Source organism: Aulonocara stuartgranti (assembly GCF_965226115.1).
Source record: "Aulonocara stuartgranti genome assembly, chromosome: 16".
NCBI classification, from domain to species: domain Eukaryota; kingdom Metazoa; phylum Chordata; class Actinopteri; order Cichliformes; family Cichlidae; genus Aulonocara; species Aulonocara stuartgranti.
In genome coordinates, this window is record NC_138952.1 from 600,001 (window position 1) to 625,416 (window position 25,416).

Here is a 25,416-nt window from a genome sequence, read left to right on the forward strand (position 1 = left end):
CCTGCTCATTAACACAAATATCTAATCAGCCAATCACAGAGCAGCAGACATGTCCTGCTGAGGTCAGAGGTCAAACGCTTTCAGACTGACAGTTTGGAGTAAACATGACAGCACGGCTCCACCAGGCTGCTGCTGTGACACTGTGGGGTTAAACTGGTTCACTCCACGGTCACAGATCTCAGGTGGTGGAGTGGGAGATGTCATCTGGGAGCAACAGCTGTGTGATGATGTCACAACATTTCCAACAGCTTCCTGAATCTGAGCCACAGAATTAGAGCAGCTCTGCAGGAGAAAGGCTCCGCCCTGACAGCGAGCCAGGTGTACCTAATGAAGTGGCACATGAGTGTGTGCAGCAGCTTTATCATTCATACAAAAACCTGCAGGAGATGTTCCACAGTGCACACACACACACACACACATCTGTAACATCTGCATCAGCTCACAGTAAACCACACACACGCGCACACACACTGAGCTGTGTGTGTGTGTGCGTGTGTGGCAGGTCATGACAGGTGCGTTATACACGCATCATGAAGGTCACACACACGGCATATATACCATCACGTCATACAGAGGTCACGTGGCCGCCGCTGTACATCACCTGTATGTTTGTCCGCAGGTACGTTTAACGGCGCTTTTACAGCTGAGACTGGAGGGGAGTGGCGCGCGCACACACACGCTCTCTCTCTTACGCACACACACACACGCACATACACAGCGGTCGGTCAGATAAAACGGTTCTTACCGGTGACGGAGGCTGGCTCGGCTCTGCGGGAGGAGACGAGGCCGTCTGTGTGTGTTCGGTCCCGGCTCGGCTCTGTTCGGCTCGGTCCGGTTCGGACTGTGATCTCGGGTGTCTGTCCGGGTGCAGCCGCAGGTTTGTGCCGCAGAAGGCGAAAATCCGCAGAGACGAAGCTGCGCTCAGTTTTTCTGCGGCCTCAACCAGACTGTCAAACTAAAACACACACCCAAAACATCCGGTCACAGCCTTCAAAATAAAAGCGACGACACCTCCCAGTACAAACCAGGTGGTCTGACATTAACACTAACGTAAATTCAACAGATATAATCATCAGATTCAAACTCTGCTTCATGCTTATACTTATATGAAATAAATACGACCTCTATTTTCAGTTTAACCTCCACTAAATCAGAAAACCTTTAAAATTTGACTGAAAATCAGCAGAATTTTTTTTTATTTAAAATAAATAAATAAAATGAAAGGAGCTAACATGCAACGTTGTATGTGTGTAGGGTAAAGCACTCCAGAAACAGTATAATTGCATCTCTGACTGACCCTGCACAGTTATGGAGCCACTGGTGTTCTAGCCTCTATGTAAATGTGTGACACTGTGGAATGTTTTAAATTGTCTTTTCTTTGTCATGTATTTATTTTTTTATTTGCTACCCATGTGTGTCTCTAATAAAGTGAAACTGTTACAAAAACACAACAGGAAGTTACTGAAATTGTTCAACAAATGTCTGACTGACTCTTAATCCACTTCTTTGAACCCGTTGATGAGGCATTGATGTGCTCTGAAAATAAGACCTGTCTGGTTCTCAGGGAGGTTTCACACCCTGAGGAAAAACTGAACCTAGCCTCAAGAGAACCGTTCGTACCCTTCAAAATAAACCAGTTCTGCACTTCCTGTTTCCCCCACCATCTGATCTGATGTTAGTGCGCCCACTGCTGGTCCGCTGCTGTAACTTCAGTCTGCAGACGAGCATCCACCAACACCGGCAGCTTCTGAGCTACTGCTGCCCCCTGCCGGCTGCTCAGGTTATTACAGACCGAGGATGAAGGTGAGACCTGCAGGTGTTTCCTGAACTTCTGCTCCTGATCCAGTTCCCTCTGCTCGTCCCTGCTCTGCTTGTTTGTCCTGGTTTAACATCTGTTTTGTTTCTGTAGACATCAGAAATATTGTTGTTGACAAAATAAACATCAATAAAAAAAAATACAAATAATGTAAAAAAGGAAACAAAGTGAGAAAGAGCGACGTCACAGAGCAGACCCTTAGCAAAGGTTCATAAATCAAACACACCTGTATTTGATTTATGAACATTAGCAAATACAAAGGTGTTCTTCTGCCCCCAGGTTTAAACTGTAGGACATAAAGAAGGATGGAGGAACATAAGGTTTAATGTCATAACAGGCGTCAGTCACACACTAAAAGTTAGTGTGTAGCCCTTCTAATGCACAGATGTCAACATTTTATTGCCACTAGGTTTTTATATTGTTATTAATACATTTCTATACTGTTGATCATTGGTTTTTCCTCATATGGATATACTTGATCCTACATTATTACTACAGTTTCTGGTCTATTATTACTTGGTTATATGAATGTAATATTACCCAGCTGTCGTTTTACTAGGACATTATTTATGTAACGATAATACCATGCTGTTGTCCAAATTATTACCTCCTTGTTTCCACTTTCCTTACTACCTTGGTGGCCTTTTCTATTACAGCTCAGTAATAATGTGGTAATAGTGCAGTGATAGAGTCCAACTGCACTGAGAGGCCGAGCTGGTCTGGACCATCAAGTCTTGTCCAGATTCTCACTGACACAGAATAACACACAAGTAAATTGTAGGACTTTACTTCAGTGGTAATTCAGACAGTAATACAAAGTAGAAGAAAGAAGGAGACTGGCTCCAGACCTGAAGCACTCCCAAACACAAGAACAGAACACATGATATGCCATGTTCTCAGTCAGAACATGCTATATCATGTTTAGATGGAAGCTAGCGAGCTAACCCTCCTGCTAATTTCTAACTCTGTTAAATATAATAAATAAATTCTGTTTTTATGGATGTTAAACTTAACTGTTACACCTGGTAAAGCAGCTGATCATTTTATTACAGATGAAAGAATTTAGACAGTTTGTAACTCTCAGTGATGCTGCAGTGTTCGTTTGACTTTGGGACCTGAAGCGGAGTTTGGGCCCAGGCACGGCTAATGACGTCAGACTTAAAGACCGGATAAAGCAGGAAATATACATGGTAAACGAAACAGTAACAAAACTGGAAACACCGAGTCAACGGCCCAGGTACCCAGGCAATAATGTTGTATTAAAGAAATTCTGTTTAAAGAGCTCAAGGAAAGAAAGTTCTAACGATGCTATGAATGAAGGTCAAAGTCAAAAGCTCAGCCAGCCCAGGTACTCGAGTATATAGATCCTCATCCACCTGCTGCTCGTTACACTCAGGGGCAGAAACAGGACCTCAGTTTGGGGTTTCAGAAAGCTGCTGATCTCAGACCTGCACAGCTTCAGCACATGATGTTTTCTCTGACACAAGTAATAAAACCTGAAGGTCAAAGGTCGTCACCTTTATGTTGAACTAAAACTTCTGATCTGAATTCTTTCACTGTTTTTTGCCAATAGAGTGTTATTTATCATAAACTAATTCAGAGTCCTTCACAGCAGAGTAACCAGAGATGAGCAGATATTTTTACATATAAAACTTTCTACACGACTGAATCTAATATCTTGATGTAAACGTCAGAGCCTTTAGATTGAGGTTAATTCTCTGAGCACTTTCTCGTTAAACGTTGTTCTCTTTGTCTGTGAAGGTTCTCAGTCATCCAGGTCATCGTAGTCGAAGGAGTTTGCAAAGAAAAGCGTCTGGACTTCTTTAAGTTACTTGAAGACGTTTCACCTCTCATCCGAGAAGCTTCTTCAGTTCTAAGGTCAAATGGTGGAGAGTCCCAGATATAAACCTAGTGGGAGTGACCCCCCACAGAGGGACAAAAGGACCCCCTGATGATCCTCTAATCGCCTGAGCCAAGGTGTGAAACTGGGTGTGGGTCCCAATCAGCCAGAGTTTCGGGTGAGTTCATTGTGAAACCTGGCCCCACCTTATCATGCGAATTCCTGAGATCAGATGGCCCAGGATGTGAGTGGGCGTTGTTCTCTTTGCCAAGTTTCAGTTCAGACAAACATGGTCAGAGTGCAGTAGCTTTGTTTTTCATTACTTTACACATTTTATATCAGCTGAGTCTGTAAGTCGAGCTTTCGTCACTATGAGCCCTCCACCTGTGTATTTTGGTCCTGCTTTGGCACTAAATATTGTTTGAATCATGGACAGCACAGTGAAACCACAAATGCACCATTGAAGACACTGAAGGATGAAGAGATTTCACTTCCAAACATCTCCGATGCTCTCGCATGAATTTTCACAACAAATAATAAGAAATGTCAGTTTTACACATTCGATCATTTGATGTTTTATACAAAGACAAACTTGTAAGAAATGAGTGAAGAAAAACAAAGTGAAACAAGAACAGGGGGCGGGGCTTACAGGAAGAAAAACAGTAAACCCACAGTCGCTGTTGCTCATTCTGACTGCTCTCCTTGACTTGACTTGTTGGACCAGTTTTTACAATGCATGACTATATCATAGCCATAGACTTTGGCACTGCATACAGTGGATATGTCTTCAGTTTGACACCCAAAGGGGCAGAAATAGATCCCCACATGAGGAGGTGGGGTAGAGAGTTTGGACTGGACACTCCAAAGGCTCCAACCTGCATTCTGTTCAGTGAAGACAAAGAATTTATCAAGTTTGGTTATGAAGCTAAAAGAGATTATATCAGGATGCGAGGACAAGAAGCAAGGAAAAGCTACTTCTTTGAAAACTTCAAGATGGCGCTCTATGGAAAAGTAAGTAAAAATCACTGAACCTTAATATTCTGCTAAAGATGACACTCATGTGAATGAGACGGTTGAACATGTCTGTTATACAAACTCCACTGAAGAGTCCATTCAGTCCACACAGAGACCGTCTGAGCTGAAAACACAGATAAATGTTAGAAAGCTGCATTAAACGTTTTGTTAGTGCAGCAAGAAAAAGACTCACAGATGTGTTAACGTTTGAATTCAGCCTGCAGCGACACCATGAAGGTTATTATAGGTTGTGTTAGTCATACAAACGTCAGTGGAGACGAAACTTAATGAACCACAGGAACAAACAGACTCATGAAGATCTCTAACGAGCGTCTCACACTTTGAACTAATGAAGCCTGTCTGCTCTGTGGGACATCAGATAAACATCTATGTGTTTGTGACCTCACATTAGTCCACAAAGGTTTAAGGTTAGTAACACTAAACTGATAACTGTGTATCCACATCATCTACAGAAACTCAGCAGAGATGTGGAGATTAAAGCTGCAAACTGGAGGTCAATGAAGGCCTTGAAGGTGTTCACAGAAGCTCTGAGATACCTGAAGGACGACGCTCTGAGAACCATCACAGAGAGCACATCAGGGAGGACGTTCATAGCCTCTGACTTCACCTGGGTGCTGACTGTACCTGCCATCTGGGATCTTTCAGCAAAGCAGTTCATGAGAGAAGCTGCGACTCAGGTAACATCATTTATTAAGAGAGCTCTGAGATCCTGAAATGTTCAGAGGATTCAGTTTTCTTTCATTTGCAGGCAGGACTCGTTACAGAAGGAACTCAACACCACCTGATCATCGCACTGGAACCAGAGGCAGCCTCAGCCTGGTGTATGAAGCTGCCAGCTGATGGCTTCATCACTCAGAACCATGATGGAGGATCACTGGATCAGTGTCCAGGAACACAGTTCATAGTGATGGACTGTGGAGGTACTGTATGTGACTCTGTTACACTCACAAACATTCGTCCACAGACACGCTGGAAACATCTGTCTGCTGCTGCAGGAAGTCAGCTTTCATCACTTCCTGTGTGTTTCAGGTGGAACCATCGACATCACAGTTCATGAAGTCCTGCATGGAGGAGCCCTGAAGGAGCTGCACAAGGCCTCAGGAAATGATTTGGGGGGACAAAGTGTGGACAGGAAATTCAAAGAGTTCCTCAGAGAAATCTTCAGTCATGGTGTCTGGGATGAATTTGAACAAAACTTTTCCAGTGAGCTTCAAAGGATAATGTATGATTTTATGTTTCTCAAACAGGTAGATGATGATATTGAGATGCCATGTCCATTTACTCTGGGAACACTGGCTCAGAAAAGACAGGAAATAGAAAGGTTCTTTGAATCAGTGCGAGGTGCTTCCTGGGATGAAGGATGCATCAAAATCTCCAAAGAGAGACTGAGGTCTTTCTTTGCTGAGAGTCTGAAGGGCATCACTGACAGTCTCAGAGAAATCCTGAATAAAGATCTAAACGTCGAGTACATTCTGTTAGTGGGGGGCTACGCTGAAAGCCAGATTCTACGGCAACATGTTATTGATCAGTTTGGTGATCAGTGTAAAGTCCTGTGTCCTTTTAGGCCCCAGGAAGCGGTCGTGAAGGGAGCTGTGGAGTTTGGAAGAAACCCAGCAGTAGTGGCATCTCGAAAATCTGCCTTTACGTACGGGTTTGCAGATTCAGAGAAGTTTGATCCGTCCAAACATAAGAAAGAAAAGAAATCTGTAGTCCAAGGGGAGGAGTTTTGTGGAGATATTTTCAGGAAACTTGTGGAGGAAGGTGAAGATGTTGGCTGGGATGAAACCAGAGAGCTCATCTTTAATGTTCTGGAAGCTAAAGAATATCACACACATGTAAGAATCAGGTTTTATCGCACACAAAGAAGAAATCCTCTGTATGTGGATGAAGAGGGAGTGGAGGAAGTCGGTTTACTCATTGTTAGAATGCCCACTACACGAGGCAGGAAGCATGAAGTCAAACTGAACATCACATTTGGCTCCACTGAGATAACGGTCACAGGCACAGGGTTAGTTTATGGGTCTAAAGAATCAGCCATGATTGACTTCATGACCAGATCATGAAGATTTGTACAAACACTGAGAAGCCAGCAGCTTGTGCCTCTGTGTTCGTCCTGCTATGGACCAACAACCCTGCCTCTCATCCAGTACCTGCAGCCTATCCCATCACCCTATGATGGGGTTAGATTTTATTATTGTCATTTGTATTGGGAAATATTTAAATATATCTGCTTAGAGGTGTATAATCGATTGTGTAGTGATAGGATGTGTGATTTTTAGCAGTCTGCAAAGGCTTTGTGTGCTCTGGCATTCACACCCACATCCTGGGAGCATGGGAGAGGTCTACCTTGTTTTATTGTTTTATGGTAGGATAAACGTAGCTATGTCAATTTTAGGCTAAGTACCTTTTGTTTAGATGAACTGCTGGACTTCCAGACCAGCAGGTTTAGGGAAGTCTTTATAAGGTCACACACTGACCCCCCCCCCCCCCACACACACACACACACACACAGACAAGGTATTCTTTGTTCACATGTATACCTATGTAAGATGTTATATGGTAATGACCCTGTCAAAAGAAAATTGTACATAGTGTGATCAGCTTCATGAAATGTGTTTTTTTATTGATCACTAAGCAAATGTCTACGTGACTTTTGACTTTAACTCTTGTGTGATAAACTTATTAACAACTAACAGCTTCCTCTTTTCTAAGAACATACAGATTTAGAAAAGAGGAAGCTCAGCTCTGAGTTCTTAGAATAACTTTGTTATCTTTGTACACACACAAGCTTGTATAAATAAAGAACGCAGACAGTGACAGAGCGCGAGTCCGTGAGTGTCTCCTGCGAGTACGAGCGCTCTGTGACCGTCCTCACGAGTAAAGACAACTGCAGTGTTTGTGTTTTCTAACTCGGGTGTCTCAGCTGAAGAATTGTGGGGTGATTCTTAGAAATTCCCTGTCAGACCCTATGCATATTCATGTAACCACAATAAAAGGAGTGCTATGGGGAACCTGGCTGAGAGCCTGACGGAGGTCAAGTGGGTGGAACAACACTTGGCTCCAAGCAGGCCTCCCTCGTGCATGAGTGACCCAAAGAACTTTGGTGACTTGTGTCTTGCTTTTTGCTGTGTAGCAAATTGTCCTTAACGTTCCAGCGAATAGGTTTACGCTACAAACCCATCACCCTACTTTGGATAACTTTTATGGATGGACAGATATTTTCTGATGATCAAACCTTTGTGGGGGTTTGTTTTGTTTTATCATTTTATATGGAAATGACTGTTATTGGTGTCATGGTACGGCTGTGTGGCAGGCAATGAGAGTACCGTATTCTGAATACTTTGGATTACTTCATATATTATCATGCTGTTTACAACTACATGAATGTCCTATTGCTGTGTGATTTATTACTATTACTGAAGGTTACTCTCCACACCAACACCAGCCACATGTTTAAATCTTGATATAAATGAGTAACAGTAGGTGGACATTAGGTAAGGCTGCACGTTTTGCTTCGATCTCATATAGAAACTATTCCTCGCGTATAAAAAACAGGTCCGCGGCTCTGAACCGTAGTAAAGGGACCTCTGGCTGATACGTCGGGTTCGTGTCGGCTCGTAGCTGAAAACTAGCTTTACTTTGTTGTGTGGGTCAACTTTGCTAGCAGAGACAGAGAGAGACGTTGAAAGGCTCCAACAGAACTTATTGTTTCAGAGGAAAACAGGAACACAGCGTACAGTCGAGTCTTAACAGCTTACTTACAGCTGGGCTCGTCAGGCTCTCTGTTTGGCTGCAGTGGTTATTATTATATTTACATGCTTCCAGCTCCTGTTCCTGCTCGGTGACAGCTCCTACTTTTCCTTTCTCTCCCTCCTCGCTCACAGACACATCACGGGTCCATCCTCCCTGCAGCACGGACTGCACTGCCCATCAGGCTGCATGCTTTAGGGCGATGCCTGTAACTCTGCCTGTTGCCTTCATAGTAAATCATTTTTTGAACAATAATTTTTTAAAAATATTTCTTCATGTTATTATGTGGGCCGTGAGATTTAGACACAGACATCAGAGCCTCTTAATGCCTGTTTTGTTTGGGTTTGTTTGGAATTACCAAAAATAGAGAGGACATAGCCGAACATATGAAACAGGAAAAGACCGTCGTGTAATCCATCATATGAGGACAATACATGTTGTTTATTTATTAATATACAACATGTAGAAAATGTGGACCAAATAAAGATAAAAATGAAATAAGGACAAAATGTGTCGGCTTGAATTCTTCCTTGATTCTTCTAATAAAAACACCAGTAACTGCATTTCACCTGCTTGCAGCACACGTGTCATTGATCTTCACTGTACTAGACTCAGTGTATTAATCCAGATTCTCTGACTCATTAATAACACACACAGAGGTGTGTTTGAATGACTGTGTGCGACCTGATCCAATCACAGTGTAACATACTTAGATCTATTCTTCACATCACCATCTCCTTTCTTTAGACCAGGGGTAGGCAACTCCAGGCCTCGAGTGTCCTGCAGGTTTTAGATGTGTCCATGATCCATCACAGCTGATTTAAAGGGCTGAATGACTCCTCAGCATTTCCTGAAGGTCTCCAGAGGCCTGGTAATGAACTAACCATTTGATTCAGGTGTGTTAACCCAGGGTGCGATCTAAAACCTGCAGGACACCGGCACTCGAGGCCTGGAGTTGCCCACCCCTGCTTTAGACGATCCCTTCCCTGTCATGGAGTGTTTGTGTCACGGTCTGTGGACTCAGTGTTTTTCTGTTTGTATTTGTTATCCTTGATTTCATGATGTGTTTTGATCCTCTTGGTTTTGATTTCCGTCTCTAGTATTCCCAGCTCCTTAGTTCCTTAGCATGTCTTGTGCCAGTGTCCCTTTGTTCTCTGTTAACTGTAAACTTGTAGTCAAGTCTGCATCTGTTTCCTGTTTTACTTTGAAAGTCTGTGTCTATGTCGGTGTGTTGAGTTTTGCCTCCCCTTTGTCTTGTCATGTCAGATGAGTCCCAGCTGTGCTCTCCTCCTGTTTCTCATTCCCTAATCACCTCCGCATGTATCTAAGCCCTGTGTTTTGTCTCTGCCAGTTGTTGCGTCCACGTTAGTTGTGTGTGAATCCCGGTCTAGTTAAACTATCTTAGTTCAAGTTTGTGTTGCCAGCAGATGAAGCTGCCGTCTTAAGTTAATGTTTTGCCTCGGAGTCCTGCACTTGGGTCCAGCCGCACAGCTCATCGTGACAGTTTGTCTGAACATACTTCAGTATACTGTACCTCAAACACCAGAGTTATAGCCATAACCATACATGAACTAAGACTACCTGAGCACAGAGACGTACACCTCTGTGTTACTAATGATTCAGTCTAGTGCAGAGAAGATCAATGAAACATCACTTGTGTTATTCAGCAGGTATTTCTCAGAGGAGTGAACAAAGCTGCTCAGCTGGTTTCTTTGCATTCCAGCTGCTGCTTCACTGGAAACAGTTCAAAGTGAAACTACATGAGTTTGAGCAGGTTCATCCAGAGAAACGTCCGTGAGCTCCTGCTGTCGACGTGCTTTAGAAGAGTGAGCTCAGTAAGAAGCTGAGGAAGACGAAGATGTTTGCTGTGTTTGTGATCCTGCTGCAGGGTAAGCTGTCCTCCCTCCACCTGACCTCAGTCAGATGTCATCACTTTAGTCCTTGCTTTTTAAATATTTATGATCCTCAAATTCTTCACTCATTTTTCACACACTGTTGCACTTTTGTAACAAAGAGGACTCAACATATTAAAATAATGCTGCTGTAACTGTTTCAGGCTTTATTTTGAAGAGTTATAAACAAAAATGTCAATACAAATATGGAAACCATTTATAGACATCAATAATCTCACGAATTGTAAGGAGAAGGGTATTTTTGACAGTATTAACAGCATGGCTACTGATGTAAGACATTGCTCTGTACTCATTCTGGTTGACCTCAGTGGGGTCCGACCCCTGGCTGCTCTCCATGCCAGCATCTTTGGGCAAGATGTCCAGGAAACCCCAAGTTTCCCCAATGCCTTCATTACACTGTTTATCAGGATGTGAATGATAGAAAGTACTCACATGTACAAAAACATGCTCGTGTGGATGAAGTAATGAGACCTGATGATGACTTTGAGTGTCGCAGTAGAAAAGCAGTACAAAAGAATCAGTCCATTTATCATTTCCTATAATTTTATGTTGATGATATTTAGCTGTATAAACCTGTCCAGCTCACCTGCCGGACACTAATCAGGTTTCCCCCTGATTAGTGACACGGCAACAGTTACCTTGTTTGAACGACTGAGGCCATGATGAACTACAGCAGGTAAAAGTATTGAATATGCCACCAATTTTCTAAGTAAATATATATATAAAGGTGCAGTTGACATGAAATTCTCTCCAGATGTTGGTAACAGTCCATCCAGTCTACATTCAAAGAAATCAAACCATAGATGTCCATAGATAAAAGTTATGTGTGATAATAAGAAATGACACGGGGAAAAGTATCGCTCACACATACTTGAATGAATTTAATACTTCATACAAAAGCCTTGGTCTGTGTTTCAGCTTCATGACACCTCCTGTATGGAGAAAGTCGTCACATGCGTTGCTCAGGTGTGATTTTGACCCAATCTCCCACACAAACAGTCTGAAGGTTCTGTGGATCTGTCGAGGGGGCCAATAACCCAAAGTGACCAGCGTCCAAGAGTTGGGTCCGGCGACTGGCTGGGCCGTTCCAGCAGCTTTAAAACTTTCTCTGAAACCAGCTGAATGTTTCCTCTGCTGTGTTTGGGATCATCCTCTTACCGAAACTCCACCCTCGTTTCATCTTTATCATCCTGGTAGAATGCAGCAGATTTTTATCAAGAATGTCTCAGAACATTTGTCCATTCATCCTTCCTTCAATGATATGAAATGGTCAGTGCCATGTTCTGAAAAACAGCCACACGCTATCACGTTGTCACCTCCAAACATCACTGTGGGTGTTTTGTAGTTTCTCAGGTGAACTGTGATGGACCAACATTGTAAAGCGCTTTTCGAGACACCCAAAGCGCTTTACAATCCCACTATTTAGTCACTCTCACATTCACACACTGGTGGAGGCAGCTACAGTTGCTCGCTTTCTATGCTCGCTTCGAGGCTGCAGCTAAGGACTCCAACAATGCTAGTGCTAGCGGTGCTAACGGCTGCAGACAGGAAGATACTGCCAGCACCGGAAACGTGCTCGTCATCTCCGAGCATGAAGTAAGGAGAGCCTTCAAGAGAGTGAACACCAGGAAAGCAGCAGGACCAGACGGCATCCCAGGTCGTATCCTCAGAGACTGCGCACACAGGGGCACCACAGGGGACTGTCCTCTCCCCCTTCCTCTTCACCCTCTACACCACAGACTTCAGCCACTGCACAGAGACCTCCATCTTCAGAAGTTTTCTGATGACTCTGCGGTGGTTGGATGCATCAGCAGGGATGATGAGACAGAGTACCGGGCTGTGGTCGACTCCTTTGTCACGTGGTGTGAGCAGAATCATCTGCAGCTCAACGTGGCAAAGACCAAGGAACTGATCGTGGACTTCAGGAAGACCAGGAAACACTTGACCCCTGTTTCAATCCAGGGGGTCAGTGTTGACATTGTGGAGGACTATAAATACCTTGGAGTACACATTGACAATAAACTGGACTGGGCTAAAAACACCACAGCACTTTACAGGAAGGGCCAGAGTCGTCTCTATTTTTTGAGGCGACTGAGGTCCTTCAACATCTGCCAGAAAATGCTGAGGATTTTCTATGAGTCTGTGGTGGCCAGTGCGATCCTCTATGCTGTTGCATGCTGGGGGAGCAGGCTGAGGGTCGCAGATGCCAACAGACTTAATAAACTAATCCGTAAGGCCAGCAATGTTGTGGGGATGGAGCTGGACTCCCTCAAGGTGGTGTCGGAGAGGCGGATGCTGTCCAAGATAAAGACAATGTTGGATAACACCTCCCACCCACTCCATGACATGTTGGTCAGTCACAGGAGCTCGTTCAGTGAGAGACTGAGATTACCCATGATGCACCACTGAACGACACAGGAAATCATTCCTGCCTGTGGCTCCCTGTACAACGCATCCACTTAACACACTGTTTGCTGCTACAACTACACATGTTTCTTTTCCAACTATTTATTTATGAGTGACTTATGTATGTATGTATGTATATATATGTATATATTGTACTATTCTTAGTTAGCGTATTGTCTGTCTTGTCTTAATGTTGGTTTAAAATGGAGCACTGTAACAAAAAATAATTTCCCCCAGGGATCAATAAAGTATTCTGATTCTGATTCTGATACCAGCTAGCTCCTGTGTTCACTGAGATATTCAACATCTCTTTATCTCAGTCGGTGATCCCCACATGCTTCAAAGAGTCCATCATTGTTCCTGTCCCGAAGAAACCCCACCCTGCTTCTCTCAATGACTATCGCCCTGTAGCCCTCACCTCAGTAGTGATGAAGTGCTTTGAACGCCTGGTCAGAGACTTCATCATTTCTTCACTACCAGACACACTGGACCCACTACAGTTCGCTTACCGTCCAAATCGTTCCACAGACGATGCCATCTCTCATCTCCTCCACACATCACTCACTCACTTGGACACTAGAAGGGGGAATTATGTTAAAATGCTCTTCATAGACTACAGCTCTGCATTTAACACCATAATTCCCTCCACACTCACCACCAAGCTGGAGCATCTGGGACTCAGCTCATCTATGTGTCAGTGGATCTCCAACTTCCTAACTGGCAGACCACAGGCAGTAAGGATGGGCGGACATGTCTCAGCCTCCACCACTCTCAGCACTGGAGCCCCCCAGGGGTGTGTTCTGAGCCCCCTGCTGTACTCTTTGTACACATATGACTGTGTGGCCACTACCAGCTCCACCACCATCATCAAGTTTGCTGACGACACCGTCGTGGTGGGCCTGATCTCTGATAACAACGAGACGGCCTACCTGAAGGAGATTAGGAATCTGGAGAACTGGTGCCAGAGGAACAACCTCCTTCTAAACGTCAGTAAGACAAAGGAGCTGATAGTGGACTTCAGCACTAAGCAGGAGAGGAACTACCAGACCCCCGTCATCAACGAGTGCCCAGTGGAGAGAGTGGACAGCTTCAAATACCTCGGAGTTCACATCACGCAGGACCTGTCATGGTCCTGTCACATCAACACCGTGGTGAAAAAGGCCCGACAGCGTCTCTACCACCTCAGACGCTTGAGAGACTTCCAACTGCCCTCCAAGGTGCTCAGGAACTTTTACTCGTGCACCATAGAGAGCATCCTGGCGGGAAACATCTTAACCTGGTTCGGGAACAGCACCATGCAGGACAGACGAGCTCTAGAGAGGGTTGTGCGGTCAGCTGAGCGCACCATCCGCTCCGAGCTCCCTGACCTGCACTCAATCTACAGCAGGCGGTGCTGGACCAAGGCCAGGAAGATGGTGAAGGACCTCAGCCATCCCAACAACAGACTGTTCTCTCTGCTGAGGTCAGGAAAGCGATTCCGCTCCCTGAAGACCAACACAGAGAGACTGAGGAGGAGCTTCTTCCCGCAGGCGATACGGTCTCTCAATCACACCACCACACAGTACTGACCCACACATACAGTTCTTACACACACACTGGACTTTCTGGACTTTGTTTTTGCACAACACTGGTCACTATATTCTTCATTTCCAGTTAATACTTGTACAGCTGCTGTTATTGTGTATATATTTATTTATATTTAGATTTCTTCATACATTCTTATATAGTTCTATATTGTGTATTTTGTTGTACAGTTATTTTATTTTCAACTTTAATTTATATATTTTATCTTATTCTTCCCAGTTAAATTTACCCTTCATTCTAATTTGTGTTGTACAGTTATTTCATTTTTAACCTTAATTTATATTTTATTCCTTCCTAGTTAAATTGACCCTTTTTAATTTTTCATATTTATTTCCTATCTTATTCATAGCCTTTTCCTTTTTTGTTTTCTTTAGGTCACGAGCAGTTGTCCAAGCATTTCACTACATATCGTACTGTGTATGACTGTGTACGTGACAAATAAAATTTGAATTTGAAATTTGAGTTGCAGCCACAGCTGGGGCACACTGACAGAAACCTACATCATGTGATTGATTTGTGTTGGTGTGCAGTTTCCCAGGGTGCTGCAGTGTTGGAGGTATACGAGGAGGTGGAGGCTGTCGTGCTGCCCTGCCAGTACTTTGGTATCATACCTGAGGACGATCCCACAGTGATCTGGAGCCGCTTTGACCTCAATCCCAAAACTGTCCACCAGAGAAAAGAAGAAGATGACCTCCAAGGCCAAAACCAGCATTACAGCGGGCGGACGTCGATGAGGCCTGATGCCCTGGATACTGGAGACTACAGCCTCACTCTGAGAAAGCCCCGGCTCACTGACAGCGGCAACTACACCTGCACCATCAGTGATGGGACACAAGACCTGACACTGAATAACATACAGCTACAGGTCAAAGGTCAGAAACAATCCTCTATAGATACAGGTCAGAGGTCAGACGTCATGACGTTCTTTCTGTTTCTCCACAGAACGATTCCCAGCTTGGTCTAAGGTTCTGCTGGTTCTCCTGGTTCTCACCACTGTCATTGTTTCTGGGGGTCTCTTATTTTATTTCCGTCTCTATCTAATGTCAGGTGAGTCTCTATCACCATCCAGGATGATGGTAAAAATTCTCCAACTGTCATAGTGTGATTCAAATCGAATTCAAGGAGTGGACTCAGGTTGTTGTTGGCAGGTTTAAATGTGTTACTGAAGGTGAAGGATAAGTGTGGGGCCCGCCCCCTAGTGGGGGTATAGAGCCATCGCAGGGGGCGCACGGTATGAAAGGAAAAAAAAAAACGCTTGGACACTGCTGGCATAATGGACAGGTTTTTACAGGCCACACAAACGCAAAGCAGGAGATGAAGCGTCGCTGAATAAGTTTCCAAACCAACTTCATTCTAAGCCAAAGACTAGAAAATATGGTGAAGCGCTGGGCTCTTCAAATCACGGACAAGGATCCCACATCCTTGATCTTTAGTTCACAAACACTTGTTGTAATGACTAACTACTCCTGACATGTTGGAGATGTTTGCTCTTTATACAGTAAAGTTACAGCGGGATACAAATAACATCAGGCTGATCCTGCCACGATTTGTTCCCCCGGTTCAAATCACAGACAAACAGAATCCCACAGCTGTTTATGTTTTTGAACCCATTTTGCACAGAGAGGCATTTTTAAAAAAATGTATTGATAGCAATGTTGAACATTATTACACAGGAAAAAACAACTACAGTAAAATAATCACAGCGTGACGCCTCTGCCTTTGTAAATGGAGGGACAGTAACTGTGTGTGTATATGTAAGCGTGTAAAACCTGAAGATAGTCAGATTAACAGTACATTTTGTCTCTGTCACTGTAGAAATTCATCTCATGTAAGATTTTTCTTGTAAAACAAAGGGGGGCTAACAGAAAAGTTTGGGAACCACTGGGACAAGGCAACCGTGGAGAGGAGCGAGAAAGCAGCTGCTGGGGAAAAGGTGGCTCTGCCAGAGAAGAGATCGAATGTTAATAAAGGTCTCAAGATGACTGGAGCATGATGCACAGTGTAGGAGTTATGTTGGAAAGTCGAATGAGAACTTGGGAGGCTTACTAGTCCAACAAGCAGTTGTTCAGGGATGCCAGGTTGGAGCTGGCTGATGGCTGGTAGGTGAATGAGTTCCTTTGCAGATTTCAGCAGAGTTCAAAGTCCACAAAAGGGTCGAGACTTGAGCAAACTTCCACAGAAGGTTCAAACCGGATACTGCAGGAAAACAGAAATGTAAAGTAAGAGCCAGTGACTAAGGTCAAACAGAAAGATGAGGGACCTGACTGTCACCAATGCAGCAAAGATGAACTAGGAGAGAGCTGCAGCACCACTCAATAATACCTGCTCACTTAACTGTGATCAGGAACAGGTGCAGGAGGGAAAGAAGGAACTGTCAGGAAACCTCCACCCAAAGCTTCATGCCAGCTCAGCAGCTCCACCTGATAATGATTGTAAAGAGAGCGAGTTAGAAAAAGGGAAAGAAAACAAACAAGAAAAACAGCCCAGCAGAACCTACCAGACCACGACACTGATCGTGTGCTGACGCTCAACAAAAAACAGAAACGTGAAGAGTTCAGAATCCTGAACAACTGAGACAGAGCTGAAAGCTGCAGAAGACAGAAATACATGCAAGATAAGGAGAGGCTGGGTAACAGGCGAACACACAACTGGAATGAATGTGACTCAGTGCGCACCAGGGCGGCTGTGGCTACAATGTAGCCGTCACCAAAAAGTGCGATTTACCGTTTACCATAATGAAACAGGGAAGCAAAACTAAACATAACGTACATGGGACACGACACTATCACAATAAAACAGGAAACAGACAGAGACCAGCCACAGGAAAACGAAACAACATCAGATAAAGACTAAGAGACGTAGGTTACTACAATAATAAACAGGGTCCAAAGTCCAAAAACCAAAACAATGCTTTAACACCCAGGTAGCATAAAAAGAGGGTCAGCCAGAATCATGCCTGAAGCTTGTTGATGCCAACCAAAGGGTCTGGTTGATGTGAAAACTGCAAAGGGGCCCGTTCAGCCTGTTCTGCCTATACTGCAGGGTGAGAGGCGGGGTTCACCTGGACAGATCTCCAGCCTGTCGCAGGGCTTTTTGTCTTAATCATTAAAGGTGTGGTAGCAGTAAAAATGTTAACAAACAAACATCATTTCTATTAGTTTTCACTTGCTGCTTAGCATTGGCGCTAAAAACCACCTTGGTGTAGGTTAGTTTTAAAATTCGCCCCTTAACTCCCAGTACAATGATGTCCACCCAGTGCTTTTAAATGTAATACTTGGGGTATTTTGAAAGCTTCTATATGTGACTGCTGTTACCTGGTTTATCATGGCACTGCTGTGTGGCTATGAGGAACCAGCAGCTTTGACATCCTGTGGATGAGTTCAGGGGTAAAGCCTTTGAAGACTATAGAGCTGATTGATGGGGGCTCATGATGCCATCTGCTGCCTGCAAAGCTGATTCTGTGGTTTGCTTTTCTGTCAGTGTACCAGGTGGAGGTGGATGCAGAGGTGAATGCTGTCCAACTGCCATGCAAAACTATAACTCACCTGCCTGAAGATGCTAAAGTGGAGTGGAGCAACAGTAAAGACAAGACAATCCACCTGTTTGAGAACTCCTCTGACCAGCACGACAAGCAGCACTGGTTTTACAGACAGCGGACAGAGATGAAGAAACGCCCGCTGAAGGCTGGAGACCTCAGTCTGACCCTGAAATATCCCACAGATTCAGACACAGACACCTACACCTGCACCGCCCGCAGCAGGGAGGGAAACATCCTGATGAAGAAACAAGTACAGCTCCATGTCAAAGGTCAGGACTGTACACGATACCAAAGACACGTTCCTGTCAGTGTCAGTGTAAACACCAGCTTCAGAGGATGAGTGACACATCCTGATAGTGTTAGCAGCACAGGAAATGATGTGAGTTATGTGCATGAGTATCATTATCAGGCCTGCAGTAAACATCCACACACCTCAAATTTACTCACTATTAAATAATCAGCTGTTCCTTTGTGATCAGGTCCAAACACCGTTAACCTCATACATGTGATAAACACGAGTCACTTCACGACTGCTGCTGCTCCAGACTGTCTGTCATGGATGCTGCGGCTGTCTGATGCTGTTTAAATACATCAGGAAGAACTCTTTATGCTGTGATAATGAAATCGCACATTGTGGATTAATTAGTGAGGAGTACCCTGGATATCTGTGACTACCACCATCTACATGTGCAGATCGTGTGGAGCGGTGAGTGGTGAGGACCTAAAAGCAGGTGCAGGGAGGGAAAACTAACTTCTAATGAAAAGCGAGCTGTTTATTGGTGGAACATGATTGGAAACAACAGCCCAGGAACATGATTGGAGAAGAACAGACAAACTAACGAGGGACAAAGGAAAAGCAGAGATAGTATATACACAGAAGGCTGATGAGGGAAGTGGAAACACATGGGACGGACAGACATGACGAGACAGGGAAGCGAAACCAAACACACTGAACACGGGACGAGAGACTGTCAAAATAAAACAGGAAACACACTAAGATGCAGACTAAGGTCGTGTCCAAATTCATGGGCTGCATCCTCCTGAGGCCGCATTTGTAGACCGATTACGTCACAGCGACGCGCCGAAGGCTGTCCCAATTCATCGACTCCTTTAAATGTGGCCGACAAATGCGTCCTCCTTTTCCCCGAATTCGAAGGATGGGTGTGTCCTTCGTGGCCCACCATATCCCAGTTTCCAACAATGGCGGCCGCTACTAAGTTTTAAAATTACTCTTACTAATCTTTCTGGGTCACAAAATAAACTTTTAACATATTTTCAGGCGAGAAAGTAGTTGTGTAAACATCAAATATCTGCTCGGTTTATCAAGATATCGCATATTTGCAAAAGTGCTTCGACGTTTTCGGAGGCGTCTGCTACCCACCAGCTCGACAGCTAGCCGGGAGCTCGAGGGTCACTGATGCGGCCGAGAACGGCACAACTCCCGGCACATCATTTTCAGATCACCGCGGACTTTCACTACTCGGGTTAAACGTAATATATAAGTCACTTAGACAACCTAAAAATGTTATTGTTGGGCTTTTTTCAGTGTTTTGTTTGTTCGTGAGTAAATCGGTTTGGCTGAGATTAAAGTTATTAGATTAGATAAAATAAAACGTTATTAATCCCCCGGGTGGGTTCCTCCTTGGTTTTTACACAGCTGACTAAACGTCAAACAGAAGTGTGAGACGGTCGAGAATTTACACCAGTGTCCTGTTATATTTTAGATAGCAAGGATCAAACGGCCGAGTTTATTAAACTCCACCGAGACAGCGATGACGCTAATCTGAAGGCTAGACCGTCCAATTTCACAGCCGTTTACTTCCAGCCTACCCGACCTTCTGAGGACCCGGCCCACGTAGACCACGAAGGCCGGGTCCTCGGGAGGATGCAGCCCATGAATTTGGACACGACCAAAGACACATGACGGGCTGGGGAGAAACACATGGATGCAGATGACAGACAGAGGAGAAAGGATGAAACACAAGGAGGCGAACATGGGAACAGAAAAGGGAGACAAGAGACAAGGACATGACTAAGACCTGGAGAGTGAGACACACAGATGAAGACAACGGCATGAATGGAACCTAACAGAAAGAGAACATTAATCAGGGATTACAAATGATCTCAGAAACATAAAAATACTAAATAAACTCAATGGCCCAGCACCCTGACAGTGACAGTTTTACTGTGTTGTTTTTAAACTGGTGTGTTTGCTGTTAAACTGTCTTTGCTCTTCATGCCTGATTTCATGCTGCATTGTCTTCAGTCTGTCAGATGGAGGTGAAAGATGGGGAGGAGTCAATCCAGCTGCCCTTCAAATCCACAGGTGACCTCCCCGATGACATCAGAGTGAAGTGGTGGCGAGATGACCCTGAACCAATGGTGATGGTCCACGTGTATCAGAACAAATCAGATCAGCCTGACAAACAGGACGAGGAGTACAGAGGCCGAACAGAGACGAGCAAAAAGCTGCTGGAGACAGGAAACCTCAGCCTGACCCTTAAACATCCAACAGTCAGTGACACGGGAAGATACCGCTGCAGAGTCGACAGCAGGAACATCTGGAGAGAGAAGACCGTGCTGCTCAAAGTCGGAGGTCAGTATGAAGGTAGACATCAGCTCACCTTTCCACCTGCATGTTTTAGTAACTTTATAGAGTTAAAAACACCAGATTCACAACTTTAATGGCCTTTTTGATGTCTTCTTCAATAAAGCAAATGCAGTTTTGTCTACTTCTGGTTGCACGTAGAAATATAGTGGAGACACAGTGAGATGTCTCCAAAGCATCCAACACAGTCCGTTCAGTTCAGTTTTATTTACATAATACAAAATCAGAACAGTCACAGGTGTGAGCGAGTCCTGGCACGGACATATATCAAGCGCTCGTTAACTTCTTCAGAACTTCTTAATTTCTTGTCCGTCCGCGGTAGTAATCCTCAGCGTCGCTGGATACCTCAGCCCATAGCGGACTCCATTGCAACTGTGAAGTAGATTCCTCACCTCGGTAAAGGCGGCACGCTGTTTACTCACAGCTTGGTTGAAGTCCGGCAGTACGGCAGACTCACCGTCTGCAGTTGTTATCACCCCAGCCTCGGCTGCCTTCCTGAGAAGTAGTTCCTTTTCTCTGAGGTAATGACATTTCACTACAAATGCCCTCGATGGCTGGTCATCTTGAGTTGGCTTGGTGCGGGGGGTCCGGTGCACCCTATCCAGAGTCGGCTTTTTTTCCGGAGCAAGAGCCTTTTTCAGCATTTCTGACACATATTCAGATGGGTGTGTTCCCTGCTCTCGTCCCTCCTTTACCCCCATAACGCGGACGTTGCAGCGCCGTGACCTAGCCTCCAAATCCTCGCTCTTTTTCCACGCTGGATCACGCTGGTAACCCTTTCTTCATGTTGGATTGCATAGCTGCAATAGAGTCGGAATTAGCAGTGACTCCCTTTTCCAACTCAGATGTGTGGCTTTCAACCTTATCCCGTCTTTTATTGAGCCTGTCAGTGATGTTACGCAGCTCCGTTTGGGTCTCTGCAGCCTTTTCATCTATTTTCTCCAGCAATTCTTGCTTCATTAATTGCAGCTCCTTCAGGATTGCCTGCTGCTCGTCCACAGTTGTCTCCGTGGCATTTGGGCATGCTAGGCTAGCTGGGCCAGCAGTTGCTTGAGAGGCCCTCATGTCCTGCTCTATCTTGTTGGCTTGAATTTTTTCGGGCATGTTGTCCATAGACCGGGATGGTTGTTTTCTAATATGTTTTTGCTCTCGTATGTGAAGTAATATCACGGCATTTTTGAAGAGTAATATGGTAAATACAAGGGTTCGAGTGCAGAGCTCCCAAACCAGCGTCCTCACATGGCACTGCCTCAACCGTCCCAGTCCATCCCAGAACAGAGCTGATATGATACAAACCACTGCAGTGCAGTACCTGTAATACCTACAGCATGTTCTAATCGCTCTAATAGGATATTATGGTCGACAGTATCGAACGCTGCACTGAGGTCTAGCAGGACAAGCACAGAGATGAGTCCACTGTCAGAGGCCATAAGAAGATCATTTGTAACCTTCACTAAAGCTGTTTCTGTGCTGTGATGAGCTCTGAAACCTGACTGAAACTCTTCAATAAGCCTCTGCAGATGATCTGTTTCTGTCCTGATAAATTCTGGACTCTGACTGAAGACTTGGTGACAGCCTCCTTCTGTCTCATCTCTGGTTGTTTCAAATTCTAATGATTCTTTTGTTCCTCCATCCTGCAGCCTCTGAGCCACTGACCCACCCAGCTGGCTTGGAGAAACATCTGTGGATGAGTGAAGAAGAAATGGCCTTGCAGTCACAGCCTGCTGACTGATCAGACCTGAAGAGGAAGAAAAGTCTGGTTTTCTGGAGAATCTCATATTACTGATATAATGTTTAAGTGAAACAGGTGTGATAATGAAAAATGACACAGGGAAAATTTGTTGAACTGAAATTTATTTAATATTTCCTACAAAAGTCTTTGTTGGTGATTCAGCCTCAAGACGCCTGTATGGAGATACTAGTGGTACCATTTCAAGTACTAGAGAACTGGTGACATGTTCTTACACATCTGACCTCCTGTACGTTCATACTTTATCTAATTCAAACTCCACACAGACAGAACCAGCTGGGATTCAAACCAGGAACCTTCTTGAAGTGTGTTAAGCACTGTGGGCAGAAGCTCTGTATCAGCGTGCTGTTAATGATCTATTCTATGTTTTGTTCACAGTGCTTAGATTAAATGCTTATGCAAACTGTGCAATTATCACATTGAAATAAAAACCAGAAGTTGTGCGCTATTTGAACACCTTGCCTGCCTGCAGCACTAAAGGACTCCGTGAGAGACGTCTGTCTCGCCCTAGCAGCACCTGTCCCTGTCCTCCTCTTCCTCCTCCTCTTCCTCACACACTGCTGAGTTTGTCCTGGTGGATCATCAGGGCTGCAAAGCCTCACAGATGATGTGCAGCAGTGGGTCCCTCAGTCTGTCCTCACTCTGGACACTTGCAGTCGTCACACATGGAAATCAAATGTGTGATAAGCTGCAGGATTCAAACACAAGTGTAACTTATAAACACATGTTCATACTTTTATTCCACAATCAGAGAGAAAGAAACAGAGAGAGAGTGCAGGACAGACAGACAGGTGGCAGTCTCAGGTGTACACACTGCTACACAACAGCACCAGAGAAGCAGGATTTAGTGTTTGTGTTATTACGAGTGTAAACAAGAAGAGTTCCAGATGGTGCAGTGGACACATGTGTGACTGCTGTGATTAAAGCATCTTTCTTTCAGCTTAACGAGTGAACCGTCAGCTCGTTCAAACACACGTTAAAGTCCGTTTGGCTCGACACCACCGAACAGAGGCAGCAATATAACACAGCTCACATTAACAGTGCAGTGAATCCTGCTTGTGCCGTGATGTTCAGGACTGCAAACTGAGCAGCATCACTGACTTTCAGCTTGTTGTGTTTGTGGATATATGACTGACTTTAATTATCCACAGAATCATCACATTCTCTGTCAGATTAAGGTCGACTATTGAACGGCGTATACTTTAAAGTAAAGGCTTTAAAACAAAGTTAGTACAAACGTCACTAATGTCACATAACTTTGCCAACATGTGGCCAACAGGAATGTTTAATGTTCTTCGTTATTAAACATTCGCACATGAATAAGTGACATAATCTTCAGTACTTACTTTTGACAGTTCACTCGTCGGCTGCTCCCTTCTGCCGTATTTTGCGGAAAAATTATCCACACCCACCGCCGCGCTATGAATTGTGGGATATATGGGACCACGAAGCATGCACCGGACCACGCTTGATATTTGGGGAAATCGATGGCACATTTGGAGTATGCATTTGAAGTACACTTCGATTGGGACAGCCGTCGTCGCGTGGCGGTGACGTAATCGCACTTAAAATGCGTACTTCTAGCGTGCGGTCTCTTAATAGACCCTGTGCACGAGAAAATGCTAACTTCCTGGTTTGAGATGATAAACGAGGGACCGCTGTTTACAGATACTGAGAAATATAAAATTTGAATCCCTTTTCTCTTTTGCTCTGAGGCGCGGGGGGGAAAATATCGACAAGGACACACCCGACCCATCCTTCAAATTCGGGGAAATGAAGGACGCATTTGTAGGCCGCATTTGAAGGAGTCGACGAATTGGGACAGCCTTCGTCGACTCCTTCAAATGCGAACTCCGGAGGATGCAGCCGACGTTTTGGGACACAGCTATAGTCTATTGGGACACAGCATCGACTGTAGAAAACATGGAGGACGCGAAGTCAAAACGTCTCTATCGCCCCCTGGTGTCTGGCTGCAGTATAGGTCATAAACCCCGCCTCCTCCATGTTAGCGGATGGGACTGGGGTCAGACTAAAATAAATTAATTCTCCTCAGATAAATTTTTTCCAAAGATTCTGTCTTTTGTTTTCAATAGTTCTCATCACGCTGATTGATGTTCAAGGGGTCTCCTTTCCCATAAGTTTGATTCTAATTCCTACCGCGGTGATGTTAAATTGGGGTGTAACGCTATCGTAGCTTTGACTGGCAGCTGCAGTCATGGAGAAACTTGCGTATCTCTGTTTGGGAATAGCAGACAGATAGAGCGTAGGCTCTGACAGGAGGGCCAGCGTTTACGCTACGAAAACACGACCGAGTGTTTTAACCTGACAGCCTGAGGTGTTCTTCAGTAAACTGGACTACCCGACAGAAGGACCCGAGGCCCTGCTGCACTGTTTCGGTAAGTTAAATGTGTTTGTAAGCTAATCCGTAACTACCGTCCTAGCTAAAATGAGCACTCGGCTGTCAGGGTTTGTTTAGCTAACCCGTGCAGGTGAATGAATTTACCAAAGAAATTTACTAAAGAAATCAAGAGAAACGCCCCAGGCTACTCAGTCACTAATTACTGTTACTGTACTTTTATTACAAGTATTATACTGTAAAAGCAACAGGCTGCACCCTGCTTCTGTTAGGAGGCCTGGGTCGTTGACCCAGGGTTTTTGAGTTTATTATTTATAATTTCTAGTCTTTGGTTTCTTTTTGAGTTCTGTCTTATGGTTTATGTCTCTGTCTTCTCTAGTTGCTCTGTCTCCCCTGTCAGCTGTATCCCCTTGTCTAGTTCGCGTCTCTGTGTATCCTTAGTTCCTATATCCCCGTGTCCAGTCAGTGTCTGCCCTGGTCCCACGTCTCTGTTCCCTCTGTTGCAGTGCGTGTGAGTCTGTGTCTTTAGTTCAGTCTGTGTCATGTTTCCTGTTTTATTTTGAAGGTCCTTGTCTGATGTTATGTATCTGGTTTCGCTTCCCCTTGTCTCGTTAGGCCTGATTTGCCCCAGCTGTGTTTCCCTCCTGTTACCCATTCCCTGATTGCTCCCTCTGTGTATTTAAGCCCTGTGTTTCTCTGTGTCTGTGTCGTGATCTACCGTTTACCTAGCTGTGTGTTCTGTCAGTCCGCTGGTGTTAGTTTATTTTGATTTTTCCAGTTATGTTATGTTTGAGTTCAGCATTAAAGCTGTTTCAGTTTA

General features: G+C 44.6%; 3 protein-coding genes and 1 pseudogene across 6 annotated transcripts in view; 3 read left to right on the top strand and 1 right to left on the bottom strand.

The window, feature by feature from the left end:
• The window catches only part of LOC309690428, a 4,036-nt pseudogene extending 3,077 nt beyond the window's left edge, over window positions 1-959 (top strand). Inside the window, exon 3 of the transcript in view lies at window positions 872-959. The product of the transcript in view is annotated as an uncharacterized misc_RNA (transcript). The remainder of the gene's footprint in view (window positions 1-871) is intronic.
• The window catches only part of LOC309691488 (bone morphogenetic protein receptor type-2-like), a 28,512-nt gene extending 27,102 nt beyond the window's left edge, over window positions 1-1,410 (bottom strand). The window contains exon 1 of the mRNA XM_082509154.1: window positions 746-1,410. The gene's annotated coding sequence lies outside the window, so the exon portion shown is untranslated. The remainder of the gene's footprint in view (window positions 1-745) is intronic.
• Window positions 1-7,578, top strand: part of LOC309691496 (heat shock 70 kDa protein 12A-like) — a 21,407-nt gene extending 13,829 nt beyond the window's left edge. Inside the window, exons 2-6 of the mRNA XM_082509178.1 lie at window positions 1,680-1,803; window positions 3,578-4,667; window positions 5,144-5,368; window positions 5,440-5,611; window positions 5,721-7,578. Coding sequence (XP_082365304.1) covers window positions 4,389-4,667; window positions 5,144-5,368; window positions 5,440-5,611; window positions 5,721-6,754 — 1,710 coding nt within the window. The 5' untranslated portion in view covers window positions 1,680-1,803; window positions 3,578-4,388 and the 3' untranslated portion in view covers window positions 6,755-7,578. The remainder of the gene's footprint in view (window positions 1-1,679; window positions 1,804-3,577; window positions 4,668-5,143; window positions 5,369-5,439; window positions 5,612-5,720) is intronic.
• A 1,799-nt stretch (window positions 7,579-9,377) lies between these two features.
• On the top strand, window positions 9,378-22,694 carry LOC309691505 (uncharacterized protein). 3 transcript variants are annotated; one of them, XM_082509220.1, is made up of 7 exons: window positions 9,378-9,451; window positions 10,165-10,330; window positions 14,875-15,216; window positions 15,287-15,391; window positions 17,825-18,151; window positions 20,149-20,490; window positions 22,131-22,694. In XM_082509220.1, exons 2-7 carry the CDS (start codon window positions 10,300-10,302, stop codon window positions 22,220-22,222), a joined length of 1,239 nt encoding a protein of 412 aa, XP_082365346.1. In that variant the 5' UTR covers window positions 9,378-9,451; window positions 10,165-10,299; the 3' UTR covers window positions 22,223-22,694. The 3 variants fall into 3 exon arrangements, with proteins under 3 accessions (XP_082365346.1, XP_082365348.1, XP_082365347.1); XM_082509222.1 differs by having other exon boundaries at window positions 20,149-20,478; XM_082509221.1 differs by lacking the exon at window positions 9,378-9,451 and having other exon boundaries at window positions 10,151-10,330.
• The last annotated feature ends 2,722 nt before the right edge of the window (window positions 22,695-25,416 follow it).

Bases quoted from the DNA above. Each gene is read 5' to 3' on its own strand.
- LOC309691505 (XM_082509220.1), top strand. From the start codon at position 10,300: ATGTTTGCTGTGTTTGTGATCCTGCTGCAGG. The intron at 15,392-17,824 runs GTGAGTCTCTAT...CTTTTCTGTCAG, and splicing joins CCGTCTCTATCTAATGTCAG to TGTACCAGGTGGAGGTGGAT. The intron at 20,491-22,130 runs GTAGACATCAGC...TCCATCCTGCAG, and splicing joins AGTCGGAGGTCAGTATGAAG to CCTCTGAGCCACTGACCCAC.